The following is a 22,553-nucleotide window of genomic DNA, read 5'->3' on the forward strand; positions in this document are numbered from 1 at the left end:
AGTATACCTCTCCACTTATTTAGGCCTTTGTAGTTTCTCCATCAATGTATTCTAGTTTTCCACGCACACGTCTTGCACATATTTTATGCCTAAGCATTTTGTTTCAGGTGTACTATAAATGAAATTAAATTGTATTTTATAGTTGATTGCTGCTGGTATATAGAGAAATATAATTGAATTTTGTTACATCCTATGACCTTGACAAATTCACTTATTAATTCTAGTAATTGTTTTGAGGATTCCTTAAGATTTTTTGCATAATTATGCTTTCAATTAAGATTTTCTCATCAATTTCTTAATTTTCTTTGAAGTCTCTTACTATATAGCCAAACCATTAGCCAATGCCTGTGAGTCCATTGAGACCTCTCTCCCTCTTAGCTAAGTAATAGCCTGATGCACTGCTTGATTATCTGCCCACTGAGAACATTTCCCCTACCTGTGCCTTCTGAGTGCCCCTGAAAGGCTACAGCCTGCTACCCCCTGGTGGGGTCAGTATACAGCGTACAACATATGGGATCCATATGCTTCCTCAGGCAGCTATGAAGCTAGAGGTGGGGGTTAAAGGGTGGTATTTGTGCAACAAGAGTGGGCACTTGTTCATGCAGTCTAGTGTGTCTTCAGCACCTACTTGAGCCTGATTTTGTATATATTGATTCCATTTCATGATGGCAAGTTGCTGTCAATACCAAGCTTTATGGGTTTGTGGGTTAGTTTATGATGGGCTGCTCAAGTTATGTGGTTAACTAGGAGGAGTTCGGAGAGTTTCTATTATGGCTCAGGAGCTTACTTATTCACAAGGAGAATAAGTATTTTCAGAAGAATAGTTGGCTATTTTCCAAAACTCTAAGTGTCTGCACTTTGGGTCCCCTGCAGAGGCATGCCAGAGGCTACACCCAGCATCCCTATCTTCCAGAGATCTTCCACACCCCCACTGATTCTGCTAGATCCATATTGCTTAGAGTGGGGTCCCTGAACCAGTAGCATTAGCACCTGGGAACTTCTTAGAAATGAAAGTTCTCAGGTTCCACCTTAGACCTACTGAATCTGAATCTCTGAGGGTGAGACCCAGGGATCTGTGTTTAATGCACAATAAAGTTTATATTGGTGATTTAGATGCATGCTCAAGTTTGAGAATAATCCAGACTCTTTTACAAACTTTTCTTGCTCTGGGCTAAAATTGAACACATTATGGATAATTCGGTAAATGGTTCATAGAAGCATTCCCAATTAGAAGCCCCCAAACCCAAAGATGCTCGCCACATATGGTGATTCTTCCTTAGGAGTAAGACAGCCAGGGCACCTGGGTGGCTCAGTGGGTTAATCGTCTGCCTTCAGCTGGCTCAGGTCATGATCCCAAGGTCCTGGGATCAAGCCCTGCATCAGGCTCTCTGCTCAGCAGGGAGTCTGCTTCTCCCTCTCCCTGCCTTCCTGCTCATGCCCTCCCTCACTATCTCTCTCAGATGGATAAATAAAATCTTTAAAAAAAAAAAAAAAAAAAGTAGAACAGCCAGATGCAACAAGCTATCTTTCACTTTGGATTTGTATCTTGACCAGTCCCAAATCTCTACGAACCCATAGAAAGAAACTTCACCAAGATGGCAAGTTTTGGAATTTATATATATGTTATATATTTATGTATAGATTTATATGTATATTATATATTATTATACATTATATATTATATTTATGTGTAGATTTATATTTTTTTCCCAATCTCTAGCAAGCACATGTCTTACCAATGCATCTTGATATTTTTTATTTCTTGCTCACCAAGTTGATTCAGCATGAAGTCAGTGGTGTAGTATAGACAATGTCATATGCTGTGAAGTGGCAGACAATAAATATCTCTGGATTAGACATGACAGTGACCTGGAGAGTTGATTTAGCTCTGAGATAAGATGGTGGGGGGGCAGGGGGGTGGAGAGTAGGGGGGCGGTGTGCTGCTGCTGTCTCTGCCAGGTGAAAGGAATCTGGTCTTAATAGTCTTTCCCACTAATTGTTGAGGTGGGAGGCATTCGCTGCACCAATAGCTGCATAGACCAAGATTTGAGTTGAGTTACTCCAGTTAAGAGATCAACACCTGAGGCTGGAGCGCAGCCATGACCAGCAACTGCCTCAGGCAAAGCAGGTGGTTCTGAAAAGCTCTCCGGGAAGCTGCTAAGAATTTCTCACCTCCCATCAGAGCTGACAGGATGCCTCTGGGGAATAATGGCTTCTACTTCTCTTCCAACTACCTTATCAGGTATGATTGTCTCTTGTCGGCAAATTCTAACCTGGTACTATATGGGGCAGGGATTTTAGAAGATAGAATTCCTAGCTTGTCCTTCGTGGTGCGGAGGAGATCTGAGACGCTGGTGGTGGTGAGGCCAAGATGATAAAATACAATGCAGCACACATACATCCTAGAAACCAGGATACGGTTCAGGAAAGCATTTGCAGGAGTTCCCAGAGTCACGGTCATGGGAAATGCCAGGACACAGGCTGGGCGGTGAGACTGGAGGGCCAGCTGTCCATAAGGGAGCAGAGGCAGAGGCTCTAAATCACCACTGCCTCCCCTGTTTTAACAAATCTAAAGGAGATCTGTACATTTGTTGGAGAGTTTGGAGTTGAATTAATGATAGGAACGTGGAAAATTAATGAGAAAAAAAAACAGGCAATAATTAACTCAAGGGACAAACAACAACAACAACAACAAAATCCCAAGAAAGGAAATGAAATCCTAGAACTACAGCTCAATTTAAAGAACACAAACACCTCAGTCTGGAACTATTACATACACTGAATGTCTGAGCTCCTCTGAAATTCTGCGTGGAAACCTTGACCCCTGAGACATGCATTAGAAGGTGGGAGGCAATTAGGTTGAGAGGAAGTCTTGTGGGTGGGGCCCCAAGATGGGATTCGTGCCCTTAAAAGGAAAGCCCAGGCAGTGCGCTCTACCTCCCACCCCCGCCCCAGTGATCTCCTCCCCAGCAGCCCTGCCCCTTGGTGTGAGGACCAGCCGGGAGGGGAGCCGGGGCGCTCAGCAGACCCAGCCGGCTCCAGCACCAGATCTCAGACTTCCAGCCTCCGGAACTGAGGGAAATAAATGTGTGAAAGTGTATTTAATACACATGTCTGACCCCTCGGTTCTACCTTGCCTCCTTTATTTAGAAGAACATCTTTGGTGGCCCTCTGTTTCCTTGGCCCCGTGCTGGGGGCAGGTGTGGACCGCCGGCCACAGCACATGCAGTGGGAAAAGGAAAGGGTGCACCGGAGGGAGGAACCGCCCGAGACTGGGCCCCCCAGCGCGAGGCCCCGCGCCACTCACTCACCTCGAGGCCGCTGCACATCTCGGGCGGGGCCCTGGCCTCGCGTGGGGGCCGAGGACTCGGGACGTGGTCTTGCCTGTCCGGACCGCCGCGGCTTCCCGGGCTGGTCCCGAAACCCTTTCCCCGCAGCGCCCCCGCGCCCCGGTTCAGCGGCGGCTGGCGCGGGGCGGGGCGGGGCGGGCGGGCCGGGGCGGCCGGGGTGGCCTCGCCGCCGAGACTCCACGCGCACGCGGGGGCTGCGCACGGGCCACAGGAGGCGCGGCGGCCCGCGGGCGGGGCAGGGGCAGCGGTCGCCGCAGCGCGGCCGCGCGAAGCCCCCGAGGGCGCCCCAAAGGGCTCGGGAGGGCGGTAGGCGGCGGGGGTCGGTGCCGCTGCGGGCGGGGAACCCGCGGCCCCGCGCGCCCCAGCGCTGTGCCCCGCGGCCCGGCCCGCTCCCCCGGCGATGCTCCGGGCGCCCCAAGGCCGAGGGCGGAGAGGAGGGCAGCCCCGGGGACGCCTGGACAGGTTCCCCCGGGACGCGCGGCTCCCCCCGGCCGGCGAAGACTCGCGGGGCGCCGGGCGGGGGCGGGGCGGGGCGGGGGCGGGGGCGCGGCCGGGGGGTCCTCCGCCCACCCGGGGCGGGGCCGGGGCGGGGCCGGGCGGGAGGGCGCCCCCGACGGCGGCAGGGGCGGGGCGGCCAGGCACCGCTTAAGAGCCCGGAGGCCGCGGCCGCCCGGCGCAGCGGGAAGAAGGCAGCCGGAGCTCTTGCGCACGCGGGGCGGCGGGACCCCAGCGCCAGGCGAGGCCGGGCGGGCAGGTAGGTCGGGGCACGGCGCGCCGCTCCTCCGCGGCCCGAGGCGGTGCCGGTGCCGGTGCCGGTGGCCACAGGTGTGTGCGCGAGGACGGGGTGCACGCCGGGCCCTGCTGAGCCGGATGCTGCAGGGTGTGGGACCCACGGGGGGTCAGGGCCAACGCTGCCTCTGGCAGGGGTCTGTCTGACTGCTGAGAAGCGGAGGGCTGGTGGAGATGCTGGTCTGGGCGCCCAGGGTGATTGCACGGACGACCAGAGTGCACAGGTGTCTCAGCCAGCTCTGTTTCTCCTTCTGGGCGCAGGACGAAGCTTTCTGACAGGCCCCGTTCTGCTTTCTGTACCCAAACCCGGCCTTTGAGGGTGTGGCTTCAGGAGTTGGGTTGGCTCCCCTAAAGGCTGAGTGCCGGCTCCCCTGGCAGGGGATTGGGATGCACCTGCAAGGGCCATTGTCAGAGCGACAGGCTTGCCACCCCTACAGCTGCAGCGGTCTCTGCTGGACCCCGTGGCAGGACAGTCCCCGCCCCCCCCAACAGCCCCTTCGAGGCCAGGCCATCTTCCCTACATCTCAGGAATGTTGGGTTTGTCACTGCAAGTGAAGGGGCCACAGAGAAGCAGTGGGTAAAATAGCTTATATGGTGAGTTTTCAAATTTGGCTGCAGAGGAGCAGGAGCATAGCAATTAGAGCTGCCATGCGGTTATTCTTTGTGTGTGTGTGTATGTGTGTATGCATGTGTCCAGTTAAAACAATACTGATGGAACCCAATACCAGAAGTCCTGTTTGAAGCCACCATCACCTGGGTAGGCCACCTTGCTCTTGGCTGTGTCCGTGTGTAACCTTGTTCTCCTTGGTTCTGTTACATGGGGTTTTGCTAAAGTATCTTGGAAGCAATTCCTTGGTAAAGTTACTAAGCACGGGAAGTCATCTGCTCCCAGGTAAATCCTGCGGTGCTCTGGTCCGCCGGACCCTTCCAGGTGGGGCACGTGAGTCCCAGGGCCACAGGCAGAGTGCACCGCGAAGGCATTCCTGGGAGAAGCTGTTGGAATCGCTGTCTTTAAACTTGCATTACTGTGGTTCATTTATGGTTATAAAAATTGCTCTCTGCTTTTACTGCTGTGTGTAAAGAATACATATGCACTGGTGTAAGGACTTACTCTTAAGGATTTTATTTATTTATTTGAGACACAGGGAGAGAATGAGTAGGGTGGAGGGGCAGAGGGAGAGGGAGAAGCAGACTCCGCTGAGCAGGAGCCCCACTCAGGGCTCGGGCCTGGGACCCTGGGTCATGACCTGAATGGAAGGCAGATGCTTCACCAACTGAGCTACCCAGGCATCCCAAAGGACTTACTTTTGGATGCTATTTGAAGATTGTGACATTAGTCCCTGGCAATGAGGTGAGGGCAGAGGTGACTTTTTGCATTATTATTCAAAGAAAAATTGGAGATTATACAGCATTGCACTTTGGCACAGAGAGGGGTGTCGGGGAAAGAGGGAGTGAGGCGGGGATCTGTCCTGAGGTGTCCAGGGCCCGTCTCTTGCTGCCCTCAACCTTGGCTGTGTCAGCCTAAATGCTTGGAATGTATTCGTCTGCCCCCAAAGACATGAACGTAAGTGCCCCGGTTCTGCTCTTGCCACCAGGTGGCTCCGCGGTTCAGGCTGCTAAAATCATTGCATTCCTGTGTGTTTATTTTTCATGCTGCCTGAAGACCCAGAGTGAAGAGGCACAGAAATCTGAGGCTCCAGTCTGCCCATGAGTAAAAGCAAATGCCCGGTGGCACTGATGTCTTCGGCTGTGGCGCCGGCTAAGGAGCCCAACGCCATGGGCCCAAAGGCAGTGGAACTCGTCCTGGTCAAGGAGCAAAATGGGGTGCAGCTCACAAATTCTACCCTCATCAACCCCACGCAGACCCCCCTGGAGACTCAAGAACGAGAGACCTGGAGCAAGAAAATCGACTTCCTCCTGTCGGTGATTGGCTTCGCGGTGGACCTGGCCAACGTCTGGCGATTTCCTTACCTGTGCTACAAAAACGGCGGCGGTGAGTCCCGGCCCCGCCCGCACGGCCCCACTGCGCGGGCGGCTGTGAGGGGTCGCCGGCTGCCCGGCTCCTCACGTGGAGACGGAGCTCCTAACGCAGCCCTAGCAGGGCACACGTTCCCCGGGTGGGAGTCCCAGACCCTGGAAGCAGAGGTCAGGGCAGCCTCGTTGTGAATCCGCACCTCACAGCTGAGGACCTGAGGCCAGGACTTGGTGGTCCGAGGCACCTCGGCTCTACCTTCTGTTTCCAAAGACGCCTTTCACTTTGGAAAGAAAATTCTCAAACGCCCACAGGATGATGTCTTTGGCCAACTTAAAACCGTCTTTACAAAAGTGCGTGGAGGTCCTTGAATCTGGGGTGGCCAGAGGCCCTGGAAGTGTCCCCATCTCCCCTCGCCCTGCGCCCCAAACTCGGCCAGCCCTAGAACCACATGCACCTGTCTCTGGACTCGAGGCAGAAAACTAAAATAAGGGGCAGGGTCTCCCAAAAATTGAAGGTGAGCAGCCAGTTGGGCTGGTGCTCACCTAGGTGAGTCCGGGTGCCTGCTCTCCACGGCCTCCGTGGCTGTCAGTCCCTCAGGGCTGCACATGGGAAGGGCTTGGAAGAATGTCTGGGGGGACTTCCGGCGCCCCCGTCCTGCGGGGGGAGCATGAGGCCTAAGCAAGGTGCTGTGAGCGGCACAAAGACAGAACTGAGGGGTCTCCCTGCCGCCCCCTCCCTGTCCCAGGAAGAGAACTGTGGCGAAGGCCTCTCATCTGAGGCAGAGCCACGGGGCCCCAGATTTCAGACTCGGGACAAGGTGCAGCCCCAAGAGGACCAGGCCCGAAGCCCAGGCCGCCCCCGGCGGTGGCTGCCCCTGACCGAGGCGAGCTCTGCAGATGGGCAGCTGGGGAAGGGGGACAGAGCCCACGCAGGGTCGGAAGTGGACCTCAGATTCTAGAGGATTTACGACTGGGGGCGGGGGGGGGGTGGACAGACGTTTCCAGAGATGAGCAAGAGGTGCGGGGGCCAAGGACTGCAGGGCAGGCGGGGGAGGGCAGCACCGGGAGCCGGGCCCCTATGTGGCAAGACTCTTGGGGTCCTGTCACAATGTGGCACCGGGGCTGGTTGGGGTTTTGGGAGGGATATGTCAGGGTGCTGAGGACAGTGGGGGGCCAGGCATGAACGTAGGTGGCTCCCAGACCAGCCTGGGACTTCCTTTTGGAGGGAGGCCTGGGCAGGGAGCTTCAGGGAGAAGCAGATGGAGGCGAGTGAGGACAGTCCTGCCTGCGATGCGGCCGCGTTCGGGGCCCACAAGTGGCCCTATCGCACCCCCAGGCTGAGCGTGCTGTCCTGGCCCACAGGTGCCTTCCTGGTCCCCTACCTGCTCTTCATGATCATCGCTGGGATGCCCCTTTTCTACATGGAGCTGGCCCTCGGGCAGTTCAACAGGGAAGGGGCTGCTGGGGTCTGGAAGATCTGCCCCATTCTGAAAGGTAAGGCCCAGACGCACCCCCACACCCCATGTGGCCCAGACCCTGGTGGCTCCAGGGAGTGTCGGAGCGAGCCGCCGGCTTGTGTGCACTCGGTCCTGCCGTGGTAGGTGTCTGTGCCCTGCACATCTGCGCTCCTGCCTCTCTCTCTCCTGGTCTTGGTCTCTCTCTGTCTTTGTCCCTCTCTCTCTCCTTGTCTCTCCCTATCTCTCCATCTCCCTGTTTACCTGTCTCTGTCTCTCCCTGTCTCTCTGTCTCCATGTCTCTCCCTATCTGTCTCTCCGTCTCTCTCTGTCTCTCCATCTCCCTGTCTCTGTCTTTCCCTGTCTCTGTCCCTCCCTATCTCCATCTCTCCCTGTCTCTCTATCACCCTCCTCTCTATCTCCCTGTCTCCTCCTTTTGTTCCCTGTCTCCCTGTGTCTCTCTCTCCCTGTCTGTCCCTATCTCTCTATCTCCCTGTCTCCCTCTGTCTCTCTGTCTCCCTATCTCTCCCTGTCTCTCTGTCTCCCTATCTTTGTCTCTCCCTGTCTATCTCCCTCTCTCCATGTTTCTGTCTCTTCCTGCCTCTCTGTCTCTCCCTGTCTCTCCATCTCTCCCTGTCTCTCCCTATCTCTCTGCCTCTCTCTGTCTCTCTGTCTATCCCTATCTCCCTGTCTATCTCCCTGTCTCTCCCTGTCTCTCTTTCTATCTCACTGTCTCCCTGTCTCTCCATCTCCCTGTCTCTGCCCTACCCCCCACCCCCAGGACCTGCGCACACACACTGACCTGTTTCCCTCTCGGTGCTGCTGTGAAGTCCGTGCTGAGGCCTCAGGACCGTGTGCCCTATCAGGGGGCCGGGCTGCGCTCCTGAGCAGAGGTGTCAGTGTTAAGACACCTGTCCCCCCCCTTCACCTGTGCGCCCATCTGCCTGTCATCTGTCCATCCATCCGGGTTTGCTCCACCTGCCACACCCTGTGCCCCAGGCCCCGAGGCCTGATGAGGAGAGAAATCCATACTTGAGATGCAGTGGCGAAGCTGACTCCTCCTGAGGGCTGTGACAGAGTCTGTGCCAGAACTTTCCTCCACGTGCATCCCTATACCTAGACGTCCGGGTTCTCCAAGGACATCAGTCACCTGGACGGGGGCATGTCCTGATGGCCTCACTTAACTAGACCACGTCTGTGAAGACCCCGACTCCAAACGAGGTCACACGCTGAGTAGGGCTAGAACATCCACAAGTGAATTTTGGAGGGACGCCATCGCCCCTTAATGCCATCTGTCACCTGACGGTTGTCTCTGTATCCATCCGACTACCTGTCAACCACCGACCGTCCACCGTCTGTTACCTGTCCACCTGCCATCGACCATCACACGTCTACCCATGGAGTTCAACCCTCTGCCATCTGCCTGACTGTCCACCTGTCCGTCCATCACCTGTCTATACCTCTCCAACTCACCTTTCTGTCATACAGATCTACTCTATGCTCCCGAGCTAGTGGCCAGCCATTGCTCCAGCTACCCTACTCCGCACGGGCCCTCCCACCTGTCACTGCAGAGCCACAGTGCCATCATGTTGAGCTGAGGGGCCTGCCAGGGGGCCAGCCCCTCCATGTCACCTTGCTGCACACTCCGTGGGTCCTCCTGGAGATTCAAGCACCCAGAACTAGAGGCCCTGAGGAATGCACCCCGGCCTCATCAGGGACACGGTGGCACTGGTTCTAGACCCACATCCTACCCCACATCCAGCCTCCAGCACACAGCTGACCCCCAGCCCACCTGCGTCTTAGGAGCCCGGGCTCAGGGAGGACTCATGGGGATCACCTGGGGGCGCCACCTGGTCACACCCTGGTTTCAGTAGGAAAGTGGTCCCTAGAAGGTCAGTCCACAGGGTTCTTGCAAGTCCTTGAGAAGTCAGCCTGTTTGGAGGATAGAATCCTCGTCATCTCTGGGGACAAGCGAGGATGGGTCAGTGTTTGTGGTCAGAGGTGGCAGCTGATCCGGCTGAGGAGCAAGGACAGTCACAGCTGCTTCGGCTGGAGCTCTGGTGGGGGGAGGGCAGTGGCATCACAGTAGCAGGTGCTCTGGGGGGCAGAGGTGCCCCAGCAGCAGAAATGCTGAGACTGGCCAGGCGTGAGGCTGCTGCAGTGCCAGCGCCATGCGCTTTCCCCTCTAAACGGACTGCCTGCTGAATCCTAGGATGTCAGCAGCTCGTCCCAACGTCCATGATTCATGGCCCCCCCCAAAATGGAACCACGGAGAGATGTCTCCCCCACCCCGTCCAGATGCATCTTCGGAGTGAGGCCCGACTGTGTCCCCGTGTCAGGCCTGGGTGTCCCCTTCGCGGAGTCACTCAAAGAAGTCAAAGCTTAAGTGAGTTGTCTGACGCTCGCCTCTTTCTCCACAACCCCCCGATGGAGGGATGCAGCGGGGAGCAGCAGGCCTCAGGCACCGAGACACGGGCTGCCTTGGCGGCGGCCCCACCACCACAGGGCTCCACGTGAAGCGTGCTCTGCAGGCCCTGCCATCCCCAGGCCGCCCCTGCCCTGAGCTTGCAGGGTGGCCAGTGCCTTCCCCACAGAGGCGAGACTGCGCCACACTTGGAGATGGAGTGTGGAGTCCCCAGGTGACCCCTGAGGGGAGCTTCCGTGCTGCTGGGAGTGAACTGGCTCTCGCAGGTGGGGGACCCTGCCTCCCTGGATGACCTGTTTCAGGGGTTCCAGCCACAGGCAAATGCAGACCGTGCTCACCTGTATGCGGAAATGCTGGTTTATTTTGTAGTCAACGATGATTTTAGTGTGATGTATCAAACTCCTCCTCTTCCTAAAACCAATTTAAAGGGGTTTAATAAGACAAAATGCAGTTTAATATCAAGGTTAAAAGTTATAAAGTTAGTATGAAGAAATATTAAGGAAAACGGAAACATAAGGAAATGGACGTTCAGACGTGGGGCTGGCTGGAGCTGGCACGTGGCTGCGGGCTTCCCGGAGTCCGACAGGAGTGTGCCGAGTTCCCCGTGTTTTTTTGGGGGGCGGGGTGCAGGACAGGGCTAAGCCTGCAGCCCGCCACCCAGGGATCCACAGTCAGCCCACTGCTGGAGACAGCCTTCCACAATGCTCTCCCAGTCACACAGCTCCCCGGCCACACAGCTTCCCAGGCCAGGTCACTGCGAATCACAACCCAGCCCCCGTCCTGAGGAGCTCAGCGAGCAGAATTGCAGTATAACATTATTTCACGTTGACCAAGTCCACCCCGGGAAGGCCTTCCGAAGAAAACCGTCACGTTTTTGTCATCGTAGACCCTGCCACGTTTTCCAAGACGGTTTGCACGCCAGGGCCTATTTTATTTTCAGGGCCCTCCTGCTACTGGTCTGTTCAGTAGACTTGCACAAATAAATTCTGGTGCCTCTCTGTGCTGTCAGGGCAGGAAGAGAGTTTTAGTGAGGTGCCCTGAGCATGAAAATTGCTTCTCCTCAGGGTTACGTCCATAAAGGACACCACAAGCCACTTCCTGGAAACATCACCTGAAGGCCTGCTCCACCTGCAGCCAGGCCCAGCTGCGAGCGGGCACACGAGATGCAGCACCAACCAGGTTTAACTGAGAGAATCAAAGCTTGAGTCCAAACAAATCCCATTTGCAAAGCTCAGAAGGAAAGTTGAAGTGAAGAGTTCTGTGTGGAGCCTGATGGAGGAGCCATGTGGCAGGAACGGGACACTTACCTGAAGGCCCCTTGGCCAACGGGAGGAGGCCGGATGCACCTGCCACCATCAGGATGGCACAGCTCCAAAGACTGCTCGCCACTCTGTCCTAGTTTGCTGAGAGCCCCTCAGTGACTGATCCCACATTTTGTGACCCTGGAAAGGTCACCACAAAAGGCCTTGGTTTGCTTTAGGAGACCCTGGACGGTCAGGGATGGCCCTGGCTGACCGTGGATGGTCAGGGATGGTCCCGGGTAACTCTGGACTGTCATGTGTGGCCCCAGGTGACCCTGGACAGTCAGAGATGGCCCCAGATGGCCCTGGACGGTCATGCATGGTTCTAGCTGACCTTGAATGCTCAGGGATGGTGGGGGACCCTGAACAGTCATGCACAGCCTTGACTGATGCTGAATGGTCCTACGTGGCCCTGTGTGACTTCAAAGTGGCTCTAGGAAGCTGTGAATGACCCAGACGACTCTGTTTACCCTGGGTAGTCTTGAGGGGTACGAGCAGCGCTGAGTGGCCATAAATGGCTCTGAACGGCTCTGGGTAGCTGTGGGTGGCCATGGAGGACCCTAGCTTCTAAGCACCATTGGTGTCTCTGGATGTCCCTGAGTGACCCTAGATGACTGAGGGTGATGCTGCGTATCTCTGGGTATCCCTAGATGGCCCTGAGCTGTGACGGGTGCTAGTAGATGATTCTGATAGTTATGCCTAGTGGCACAATGACCTGGTGGCCCTTGAGGTTGATGCTGAGTGGCCACAAGTGGTAGTGGATAGCCACAGATAGGCCTCGGTCACCCCGTATGTATGTGGGTGACCTGGTTCTACCAGGGTGGCCCTAGGTGACCATGCATGTCTCTGAGGGCACACGGCCCTGGATGCTTGGGGGGTTGGGTGCAGCCGCCAGTGATCATGGCATGAATTTTGCCACCTGAGCCTTCACTAGTTGGCTCTGGGTGTGCAGCATCGTGGCCAGGTGTCCATGTCAGTGGTCAGCCAGTCGACGTAAGGGAAGGAGGGTGGGTGCCTTGCAGACGGCGCTCTGTGCTCTCCCGCCCTAGGCGTGGGCTTCACGGTCATCCTCATCTCGCTGTACGTCGGCTTCTTCTACAACGTCATCATCGCCTGGGCGCTGCACTACTTCTTCTCCTCCTTCACCGTGGAGCTGCCGTGGGTCCACTGCAACAACACGTGGAACAGCCCCAACTGCTCAGACGCCCACTCCAGCAACTCCAGCTCCAGTCCCAACGACACCTTCAGGACCACACCCGCCACCGAGTACTTTGAGTAAGTGGGGGTGTGGTGGCACGTCACGGGCCGTGTCGGCCTCGGGGCGGGAAGGACACAGTGTCCAGTGCCCTGCGGCAGCCCCGGGGGTCGGCTACCCTGCCCATGCTACCCTGCGAGGGTGGGGTGAGGTCCCTTGTCTGGTGCCTGCATGCCATTCCTCTGGGTTCCCCATAGGGTGCGTCTCCAAATCCCACGTCTAGTGGCTCAGCGACGCTCCTGTGGAGTGAGTCCTGGGTGGGAGGCAGAGCAGGCCCACGGCCGCGCTGTCCCACAGCGAGCACGACATGGCCAAGGGCAACCTGCAGAAGGACGTGTGGGCCCTGGGCGGGGGCTGCAGGGCCACCCCCAGAGCGGACCTGGCTCTGCCTTCTCCGTAACCCCCCCCCCCCCGCCCTTCCCTGCATGCAGAATCGACGCCCCTCCGGCCTCCTAAGCAGGCCAGGCGTGCCAGGTGCAGCCACTGTTGCTTCTCCTGAGATGTTCTCTTCCTCCTACAAACACAACGTTAGTTCTTGCCCAAGTCACTCCTGGGTCCCCACATCTAGGGGGCTGCCCAGTACCCTCCCCTCCCCTGCACCTGCACCACCTGGCATCCACCACATCCCCGAATCAATTCTTCTCTGGGTCTTCTGGGCCCAGCTCCTGCCCCCTTTGCCCTCGTCTACATGGCCTGACTCCACCTAGAAGAGCCACCCATTGAGTCATCAGACCTGTCCTCCTGGGAAGAGCCAGGACTCGGGCAGGTGGACAGAGATGCCCACTGCCTCCCCTAGGATTCCCCAAGAACTCAGGAAAGGAGGGATTTCCTGGGAGGAGGGGACTGTCCAAGTCCTGGGGCCCCAGAGACCCGTCCTGTGGCCGCGAGCTAGGTGCTGCTAGCAGGGTGGTAGGTGTGGGGCAGGTGTTCCTAGGGGCTGAGACCCATAGTCACACCATGTCTCAGACACCAAGAACCTGAAATGCTTTGGTCTGGGGTTCTGTGCCCCATGTGGGCACCATATCTCCATGGGGGGAAGCGGCATTGAGGGGCAGGTTTGGAATGTCTGGGGGCACAGCCAGGATGATGCGTGGTTTTCTTGAGTCATGGTCAGGAGGAGTGTGGCTGGGGCGCGAAACAGTCGTACACCATGGGACGTGCTTGTCTTTAGGAGGATGCTGTTGGTGTGGGACTAGAAGAGAGTAGCATGGTGAGGAGGACGGGGAAGGAAGGACAGGGCTCATGGTCCGCAGCTGGACACATGGGTGGGAGATGGAGATGCGGGGGGTGGGGGTCCAAGCATGTGGATGCAAATCCTAACGTGATGAGAGCAAGTGAGAATCGTCTAGATAAAGAGAAGTTGAGCTTGCTGTTCTCAGGGGTGATAATCACCCACACCACTTGCTGCTGAGCTGTTCCCCCACTGCATTTCCTGAATTTAAGTGTCGCAGTGACAGGTCGTGCCCAGGCTGCATGGGCACTCATCCCTGTGGCCCCACGCCCAGCTTGGCCATGAGCAGAGGGAAGGGGTCTGTGGGGATGCTCTGCAGCAGGCAGTGGGGATGCAGATGTGCTGGGAGGGGATGCAGATGTGCTGGGGGATGAGCACCTGGGGGCCAAGGTCAGGGCCCTGCACGGAGGGGCGCTCAGGTGCTCAGTGCTGCCTTGGGTTGGGTCTGTCAGCACGCCAACCACATGAGTACTCAGGTTTCAAGCTGGGGTGGCTCTTACAGTTCCAAAGTGGATTTTCTGTACAATGTGGAAAGCCAGCAGAGAGGTTGGAAGGTGCCAGGTGACACCGGGGCGGGGGGGGGACCGCCTGTCTTGTGCGTGGGGCCGCAGAAGGATTCACGGTGGGAAGGACTCCACCAGGCGCATGGCTGCACCTGAGACAGCAGAGGGGAACATGATGTGGCTGTAACTTCCGTTAGGTCTTACCAGGGAGCGTGGAGGCTTGGGTGCTTGCCCTAGGAGCGCTGTCCTCGTCAACCCAGGCCCCCACCCAGACTCCCACGTTGGGTCCCTGGGGGGTGTGCAAGAGGAAGACACTGCGGGCTCAGAGCAGGGACCAGAGGCTCGTGGCTGTCACTCCCAGGGCTGAGACGCGGTGCCAAGAACTCACTTCTGGACGTGGAGCTGAGCTGGGGCAGCGCCCGTGGGCTTGGAAACCCCCGCACAGGCTGTGTCACATGTCCCACGGCCCACAGACATCACCACCACCGTCACCTGCTTTCCACTATCAACTAGAAAGCTATGCATTTGCCTCTGAGAGGAAGCTTTAGCTGCTTCCATGCGGCTCCACACCTGTGTTTTCACTTTTGTTCAGTTCGATGTGCTCCCTGGTTGGCCTTGTGATTTCCTCTTTGGCTCATGGAGATTCGGGGTGGGGGAGGTTCCCATTTAGTTCTGAAATATTTGGAGGTCTGCTAGATAGGCTTCTACTGCTGATTTACTTCTGATTTAGTGACGTACTATACTTACAAAGCTTCATTATTTCAGAACATCCTGAGGCCCCTACATCCGGTATTCAGCTTGTCCTGGTGCGCACGGCGGGTGTGTTGTGCTCGCACCGGGAAAGGAGTTGCGTCCGTGTCCGCGGGCTCTGGGAGCTCCAGTGCGCCTTGCTGTCCTTCACATCCTTACTGTCCACTGTCCTCCCAGCTGCGGAGAATCTCAGCCATGACTGTGCGTCTGCCTCTTTGTCATCATGACTCTGTCAGTGTTGGCCTCGCTTGCACATCTGGGGACCATGTTATAAAGCGTGTGTGCGTTTACAACTATTGGGTCTTTGAATGGACCGCTTCCCAGGACCAAATGTCCCTCTTGGTCGCATTCCCCATCCTGAAGTAGCTGCGTCCAGCAGCACGGTGACCAGCCTCACCTTGCGGTGGGCAGTCTTTGCGTTGGTACCTTTTCCATCCTGGTATCTATGACCCTTACGTGTCACATTGAGAGTGTGTTTCTTGTAGGCAGCATAGATCTGGTCCTCGCTTTTTTATTCAGTGTAACAATCTCCATCTTGTCATTGGGGTTTCCGTTCAATGATTATCCCTGTGGTTGGGCTTAAGTCTTTCTTCTTGATCTTTTCCATGGTCTTGTCTCTTTCTTGTTCCCTCTATTAATCCCATCTTTTGAGCTGACTGATCTTCAGGCTCCCATTTTAGCTACGCTGTTGGCTTATTGCTCTGTTTTCATTTTTGTGGATATTTATAGAGTTTCCATCATTAATTCCTCGTCGTCTACCATCAGATGACATTGTAGACTTCGCACATGGCTTAGGAGCCTGTCAGCCACACACTCCCATCTCCCCTCCTGTCCCCTGTTGTCCTGGGTTTTGCTTCTCCCGTGTGTTAGAAACTCCATGGTATGTTGTTCCCATCCTTGCTTGAAACAGGCAATTACATTTTAAATAAATGTGAAATGGAAAACCTAACTTCTGTATTTACCTGCGTATTTGCTGTTTCTGGTGCCCTCCTATCCTTCTGTGGATCCAGATTTCCATTTTGGCTTCATTTCCTTCCATCTGGAGAATTTCCTTTAACATGTCTTACAGTGTAGACTTGCTGGCAATGAGTTTTCTCTGCTTTAGCTTTCCTGAAACATATTTTGCCCTCCTTTTAGGGGGATTTCTTTAAATGGTGGTAAACTATACATAAAATACATCATTTCGACCATTTTTAAGTCTGTGTTCAGTGGCATTAAGCATATGTGCCGCGCTGTGCAGCCATCACCATCCTCCATCTCCAGGACTTTCCTATCCTCCCAAACTGAAACTCTGTCCCCATGAAACACTGACTCCCTCTCTGCCTCCCCCAGCCCCTGGCGCTCACTGTCCTACTCCCATCTCTGTGACTTTGACAACTCTGGGGATCGTATATAAGAGGAACCATCCAGCATGGCTCATCTCACTCTGCACGACATCCTCAAGGTCCAACTGCTCCGGAGAGGGGTCAGTCTCCTTCCTCGTAAGGCTGAACAATATCCCACCATATGCAGGGCCCATATTTGGTTCATCCATCAGTGGACACTTGGGTTGTTTTGGGTTTTTTTGTTTTTTGTTTTTTGGCTTTTTTTTTACTTGGGTTGTTTTGATGTCTTGGCTATTGTAAATAATGCTGTGATGAACATAGAGGTGCAGATGTATTTCTGCGTTAGTGTTTTCATTCTCTTCAAATAAATACCTAGAAGTGAGATTGGTGGGTCGTAGGGTAGCTCTATTTTTTAATTTTTTAAGGAGCTCCCACACTGTTTCCCATGGAGGCTGCACCAGCTTGCATTCCCCCCCAGCAATACATGAAGGCTCTTGTCTCTGCCTTGTTGCCAGCACCTGATATTTCTTGACTTATTTATAACAGCCGTCCTGACCACCGTTCATCATGGTTTCAATGGGTGATGGTGAACATCCTCCCGTGTCTGTTGGCATCTGTGTGTCTTCATTGGAGACATGTCTGTTCAGACCTACCTTTTTTTTTTTTTTTTTAACATATGGTTTGTGTTTTGCTCTTCAGTTGTATGTGTTCTGTATACATTTTGGGTATTAACCTCTTGTAAAATATATGATTTGCAAATATTTCGTCCCACCAGCAGGTTGACTTTTCAGTTTGTGGGTGGCTTCCTTCACCGTGAGAGACTCCTAGTTTGATCTACCTCCACTTTGACCGCCTTTAAATTGAGTTGTTTGGATTTTTTTTCTTGTGGGGTTTTAAATCTTTATATATTCTGGATAGTAATCTCGTACCTGACACATGATTTGCGAATGTTTTCTCTCATTCTGTGAGTTACCCGTTTACTCTGTTGTCGTGTCCTTTGATGCACGAAAGGTTTTTTATTTTGATGAAGTGAGTTTACCTGTGTGGCTTGTCATATTGGAAAACCCATTGCCAAACCCAGGGTCACAAGGCTCAACCCCTACTGTTTCTTCCGAGAATCTATAACTTTGGCTCTATGGTTAAGTCCTTGACCCACTTTGAGTTAATGTTTGTATGGCGTGGGAGGGAGCCATTGGCAGGATCTCTCCTGGTTGTACGCCACGGTTTCTTGTTGTTGTGTCTAGTAATTTTCTTATTACACGCGAGGCTTCATGAGTTTCACATTCATGCGTATTAGATTTTGTTGTCTTCCTTTAAGGAATGTGACATTTGTCCTGGTGGGGAGTTGAAGCGCGTTATTAAGCTGTGTTGATGTGATCCCGGGGGCTCTTTGCTTCAGGAACAGTTCACCCCTCTTCCAGACCCCCCGAGCTCCCCATGTGGCCTGCACGTCCCCTGCTCTGGCCAGCAGGAGCCCAGCGACCCCAGCCCCAGCTGAGCTCTGGGCACCTCTCAGCCACTAACCCCTAGGGGCTGCCCTGCACGTCAGTGGGCACCTGGGCAGGTCCTTCCCCATACCCCAGCTGGCCTGAGCACCCCCACCAGTACGTTCACTTGAGCCTGCCCTCAGGGGTGCCGCCGGGCAGGGTGCTGGGGCATTGATGGGCACATCTCACCCCTTCCCTTCTCTCAGGGGGTCAGGCCCGCATCGCCTCCATCCTGTCTGGAAACAGCCGTGTGGGGTCCTTTGTCCCCTCTGGCTGTGACGTTGTTCCCTCTGGGCCAGCGTGCAGGCCCCTCAGCTCCTTTCTCTTAGACACCAGCGCCCCAGACAGAGGATGGGTTGAGCGGGGCTGTCTGGGTCCCACGTCACGGGACCCGGTAAGGGGCTGCCGTGGGGGTGGGGGAGGCAGGGTTCGTGGAGCCTGCGCGTGCCTGGCACACCTCAGTGCTCTGCTGGTGTCCACATCCGTGACCTACCACAAACTCAACCTGAGGAAGGAATCCGGCTGAACGTGGACACGTTGTACCTTCCCCACAGCTGCTGGCTGCGCAGGCCTTCACGGCCTGGTCCTCCTGGCTGCTTCCGGCTCCAGACCTTTCTGCGTGTCAGCCCCACACGGCCTACCCAGGCGCCCTTCATCGCCCCCGCAGGCCGCGCACCCACCCCTGGGCCGTGTCCTTCCCGCCCTGACCCTGAGGCTGCCTGTGCTGCTGGCTCCTGGCCCCAGGCCCATGGCACCCTGCAGGTCTGGTCCCCTAATTGTCTGAGGGATTTCAAATGACTTCAGAACAAGAAGAGTTTTTAATCTCGGGGAAGGGAATTGAACCAGTACCGATGTGCTAATTCCACAAGCGATTTACAAGTGGAAACAGTGTGTGGTGTGGAGGAGCCATGTGCTCTCTTCTAAGCCGCCCCCTCCGTGTGGGAGGCTCCACAGGCCTGTGGGCCCCGGGGCTCCTTCCGGGCAAGGGAGTGAGTGGTTACAGGGCCATCAGCCAGCAGGCCAAGGTGTGCAGCCCTGCACATGTAGGAGGACTTGCAAGGAGGCAAAGGTGTGACTGGGCCTCTGGCTGTGTGGTCGCACTCACGCGTCACCCCACATATCCTGTTAGTGCACAGAAGTTCTGGGTTTAAGACTTAGGGACTAGGACATGGGGGGGTGAGGGGCAGCCAACACAGAGCCAGGCTGGGAGGTGCTGGGAAATTGTACTTCCAGAGGAGGTGCAAGGGATGACAGGCCCCAGGGAGGACAGGCCCCAGGGTGGACAGGCCCGGGAGGACAGACCCAGTGAGAACATGCTATGGGGGGACAGGCCTGGGGGAGGACTGGCCCCGTGGAGAACAGATCCAGTGAGAACACGCCATGGGAGGACAGGTCCAGGGGTGGACAAGCCCAGGGAGGGCAGGCAGGGCACAGCCACTTGAGCACTGTCCCAGCAGTGGCCTCCTCCTCTCCTGCCACAGGGGCTCCATCTCCCATACCTCACACTGTGGGTGCAGCAGACCACGTGTGTGTGTTGAGTGTGGGGGGCTCCCATCACTTTAGGGGGTGGCCCGTGCTCCAGAAAGGAGAGAAGTTGATGTGAGTTTGGACGGTGCTGAGCGAGCTGGCAGTGCTGAGCTGGGCTCTGGTGGTGCCCATCACCACCTCCCCTGCCACGAGACTGTGATTCTGGGGTCTGACAACCTGAATCCCTCCAACATGGTCCTGTGATGCCTGGAGCTGGTGGGAAGCCCCAGAGTCTGCAGCTTTCTGCTGTGGGTGTCAGGATTATTTTCTTGGGACCTCAGCAGATCTGGGCAGTGATGGCTCCTTTCACAATGGGCCCCTCCACCTCGTGAAGCAGCAGCATAACATGGTGTCAGCTGTGATTCCAAATCCCAACCATGAAGGTGAGGTAGCAGGTGTACAGCAAACATGATGGTGCTGCCACCTTTCCTGTAGGAGGTCAGGGGATCTAGGGGGTACCATGCAGGGAGGTGCCCGGGACTCCACAGGAGGTCAGGGGATCTAGGGAATGTGGTGCCCAGGGAGAGCTCCAGGGGCCATAAGTCCCGTCCTCTCTTCACGGCGTCGTGTTCCGCCCTTCTGACGGATTCCCTCCACAAGACTGGGTCTGGCAGGAGCGCAGAGCAGAGTCTTCCTGTGTCTGTTACCTGCGGATCCTCTTCGAGGCTCTGGAGCCGCGTGAGCAAATGCCATGGGCCTCTCCCCTCGGAGAACAGTGCAGCCGTCTGCCTGTCCTGTTCTAGTGCTCTGAGTCTGCTCAGCTTCACCCCTGCAGAGGGCCCTGGCCCACCCCTTGGGGGTACCATGTCACTAGTGCCTTCCTCCTGGTTTCCAAAGTGCCTGTTACTCTCCCCGGCTCCAGAAATCAGAGGTGCCAAGGGACAGAGGTCAGGGCCGGGCTGCCCTGCGTCTTAGCTAGGCTGCGGGGCCTGACCCTTCTCACCGGGGCTCTCTGGTCCCACCAGGCCAGGTGCTTTCGGCCAGGCCGAGGTGGGGGACGGAGGGTCTCTTTCTGGTTGCAGTTCTGGGGGGAGGGGGGCAGCACCGCTGAAGGACGCACCTCTCCCGCCCTCTCCAGGCGCGGCGTGCTGCACCTCCATGAGAGCCGCGGCATCGATGACTTGGGTCCCCCCCGGTGGCAGCTCACCTCCTGCCTGGTGCTGGTCATCATCCTGCTCTACTTTAGCTTGTGGAAGGGAGTGAAGACTTCTGGGAAGGTGAGGCTGCAGCCACTGCCAGCTGGGGAGTGGACACATGGTCATGCTTGGGGAGCAGATGGGCACTGCGGTGGGTAGGGGTGCGGACGGAGGCCTGCGGTGGGTAGGGGAGTGGACGGGGGCTGCGGGGGGTGTCGGGGAGCAGACGGAGGCCTGCGGTGGGTAGGGGAGTGGATGGGGGCTGCAGGGGGTGTCGGGGAGCAGACGGGGGGCTGCGGCATGTCGGGGAGCAGACGGGGGTGCTGTGGTTAGCAAATAGTGCCAAGGGGAGGACACTCATAGCAGGGTATTTCCAGCATGAACACAAGCACAACATAAATTGTTTTTTCCTTATGAAAATACTCAGTTATTATCTGGGCGCCCAGAGCAATTTGACCAAAACGTGCCTGTCACGTACTGTGTGTGTAGTGAAGTGCCACCACCCCAGAGCCTCTCAGGAAGGATAGGTTCCCGCCCCCCACCTCCCAGCCCAGAATCCACCTTTTACACACCCCCTAGGTGTGCCTCTGCACAACCAGTGCAAATTCACTGCATCTCATGCATCAGAAACTCAGCCACCCCTGCCCACTGCAGAACATCCCTTCTTTGCCAAGTTGTCTGTCCATTTTAATCCCTGGGAAAGTCACAGGGTAGATGGCGTTAACCGCCCACTGCAGGGAGCCTTGGCTGAGCTGGCATCCCATGAATGTTTGGGATTACGGGCTTCCCAGCCACAGCCACCGACCAGGGTGACCCCGCAGCCACCCCGCCAGTGGTGATACCTGGTGACGCCGTCCTCTCCCAGGTTGTATGGATCACAGCCACCATGCCGTACGTGGTCCTCTTTGCCCTGCTTCTGCGAGGAATCACTCTCCCTGGGGCCGTCGACGGCATCAGAGCGTACCTGAGCGTAGACTTCCATCGGCTCTGCGAGTCTTCTGTGAGTATGCCCTTCACTCGCGGCCCTGCCGCCCACCTGCACTGGCAGGCTGCGTGCTGTGGGCCTCCTGTGTTCTGGGGCTGGAGACCCCAAAGGCAGCAGCTGGGCTGGAATTTCTTACCTTACCCTCTAAACCCAGCAGGTATGGGTTGCTCTGCTGCATGCAGGGCTCCGCAAGGCCAACGGCACACCTGACCACACCCAGCAGCATGCACCCCCCGATTGACCAGGGAGATATGTGCACACAGCGGGCAACTGAGTGGACCAAATAAGAAAGTCAGGGGAGCAGACCACGGGCTCAACCTCTGCAGAAATAGAATAGAAGGCTGCTTCCAGTTGGCATCTTCCCCCCCGGCCCATTCCATTTCCTGAAGGAATGCTCTCAGGTTCCTCAGATAAGCACCAACAGGCTGCCCAGTCTGTGCCAGGAAGTGTGGCCACTCACTTGGAATGCAGCCCTGGGCTCTGGCTCCGTGTTCATCATGGTTGCGTGAACCAAGGCCCGCTCCTCAGGAAGCCGAACCTTGTTGGGAAAACACTCACAGTGCCCACGGCACAAGGGACAGATCTAATTCACATCACATTGAAACGAAGTCTGCAGCTGGGCTGCACATTTCTTCAACAAAGAGAGCAATCATTCTGAAGAGAGGGAGCCTGGCAAGGCCATGGGACAGACAGGCCTCCCAAGAGAGGGAAAGAGAAGGGGCAGCAGCATTTTAGGGAAATGAGCCCAGAAATGGGAGTGGCCATTGGCCAGATGAGCCCAGAAATGGGAGTGGCCATTGGCCTGGCCATTGGCCAGGTGGTGAGGATGAAGGAAAAGGGAGCATTCTCAGGAGATAATTGAGAATTCATGTGCACTAGATTTTGGCAGATGGTGGGGACCCCAGTGGCCACCCAGGGGACTCACTGTGGCAGAGCCAAGAGGCATACCGGGAGGGATAGCTGGGGTGTAGGGGCATGAAGAGGAGGACAGGGGGCTGTTTGGAGGATTGCTGCCCAATGCTGCTGGGTATTAGTAGCGAGAGTCAGGTGTGGTGCTCACC

The 22,553-nt window shown here is 56.2% G+C and overlaps 1 protein-coding gene across 1 annotated transcript in view; it reads left to right on the forward strand.

Annotated features, from left to right (window-relative positions):
* Positions 1 to 4,025: 4,025 nt before the first annotated feature.
* The window catches only part of SLC6A3 (solute carrier family 6 member 3), a 36,201-nt gene continuing 17,673 nt past the window's right edge, over positions 4,026 to 22,553 (forward strand). Inside the window, 6 exon segments of the mRNA NM_001136500.1 lie at positions 4,026 to 4,104; positions 5,796 to 6,132; positions 7,476 to 7,607; positions 12,343 to 12,568; positions 20,450 to 20,588; positions 21,373 to 21,507. Coding sequence (NP_001129972.1) covers positions 5,847 to 6,132; positions 7,476 to 7,607; positions 12,343 to 12,568; positions 20,450 to 20,588; positions 21,373 to 21,507 — 918 coding nt within the window. The 5' untranslated portion in view covers positions 4,026 to 4,104; positions 5,796 to 5,846.

The sequence above is a fragment of the Canis lupus genome, chromosome 34 (genome assembly GCF_011100685.1).
Source record: "Canis lupus familiaris isolate Mischka breed German Shepherd chromosome 34, alternate assembly UU_Cfam_GSD_1.0, whole genome shotgun sequence".
Taxonomy (NCBI): domain Eukaryota; kingdom Metazoa; phylum Chordata; class Mammalia; order Carnivora; family Canidae; genus Canis; species Canis lupus.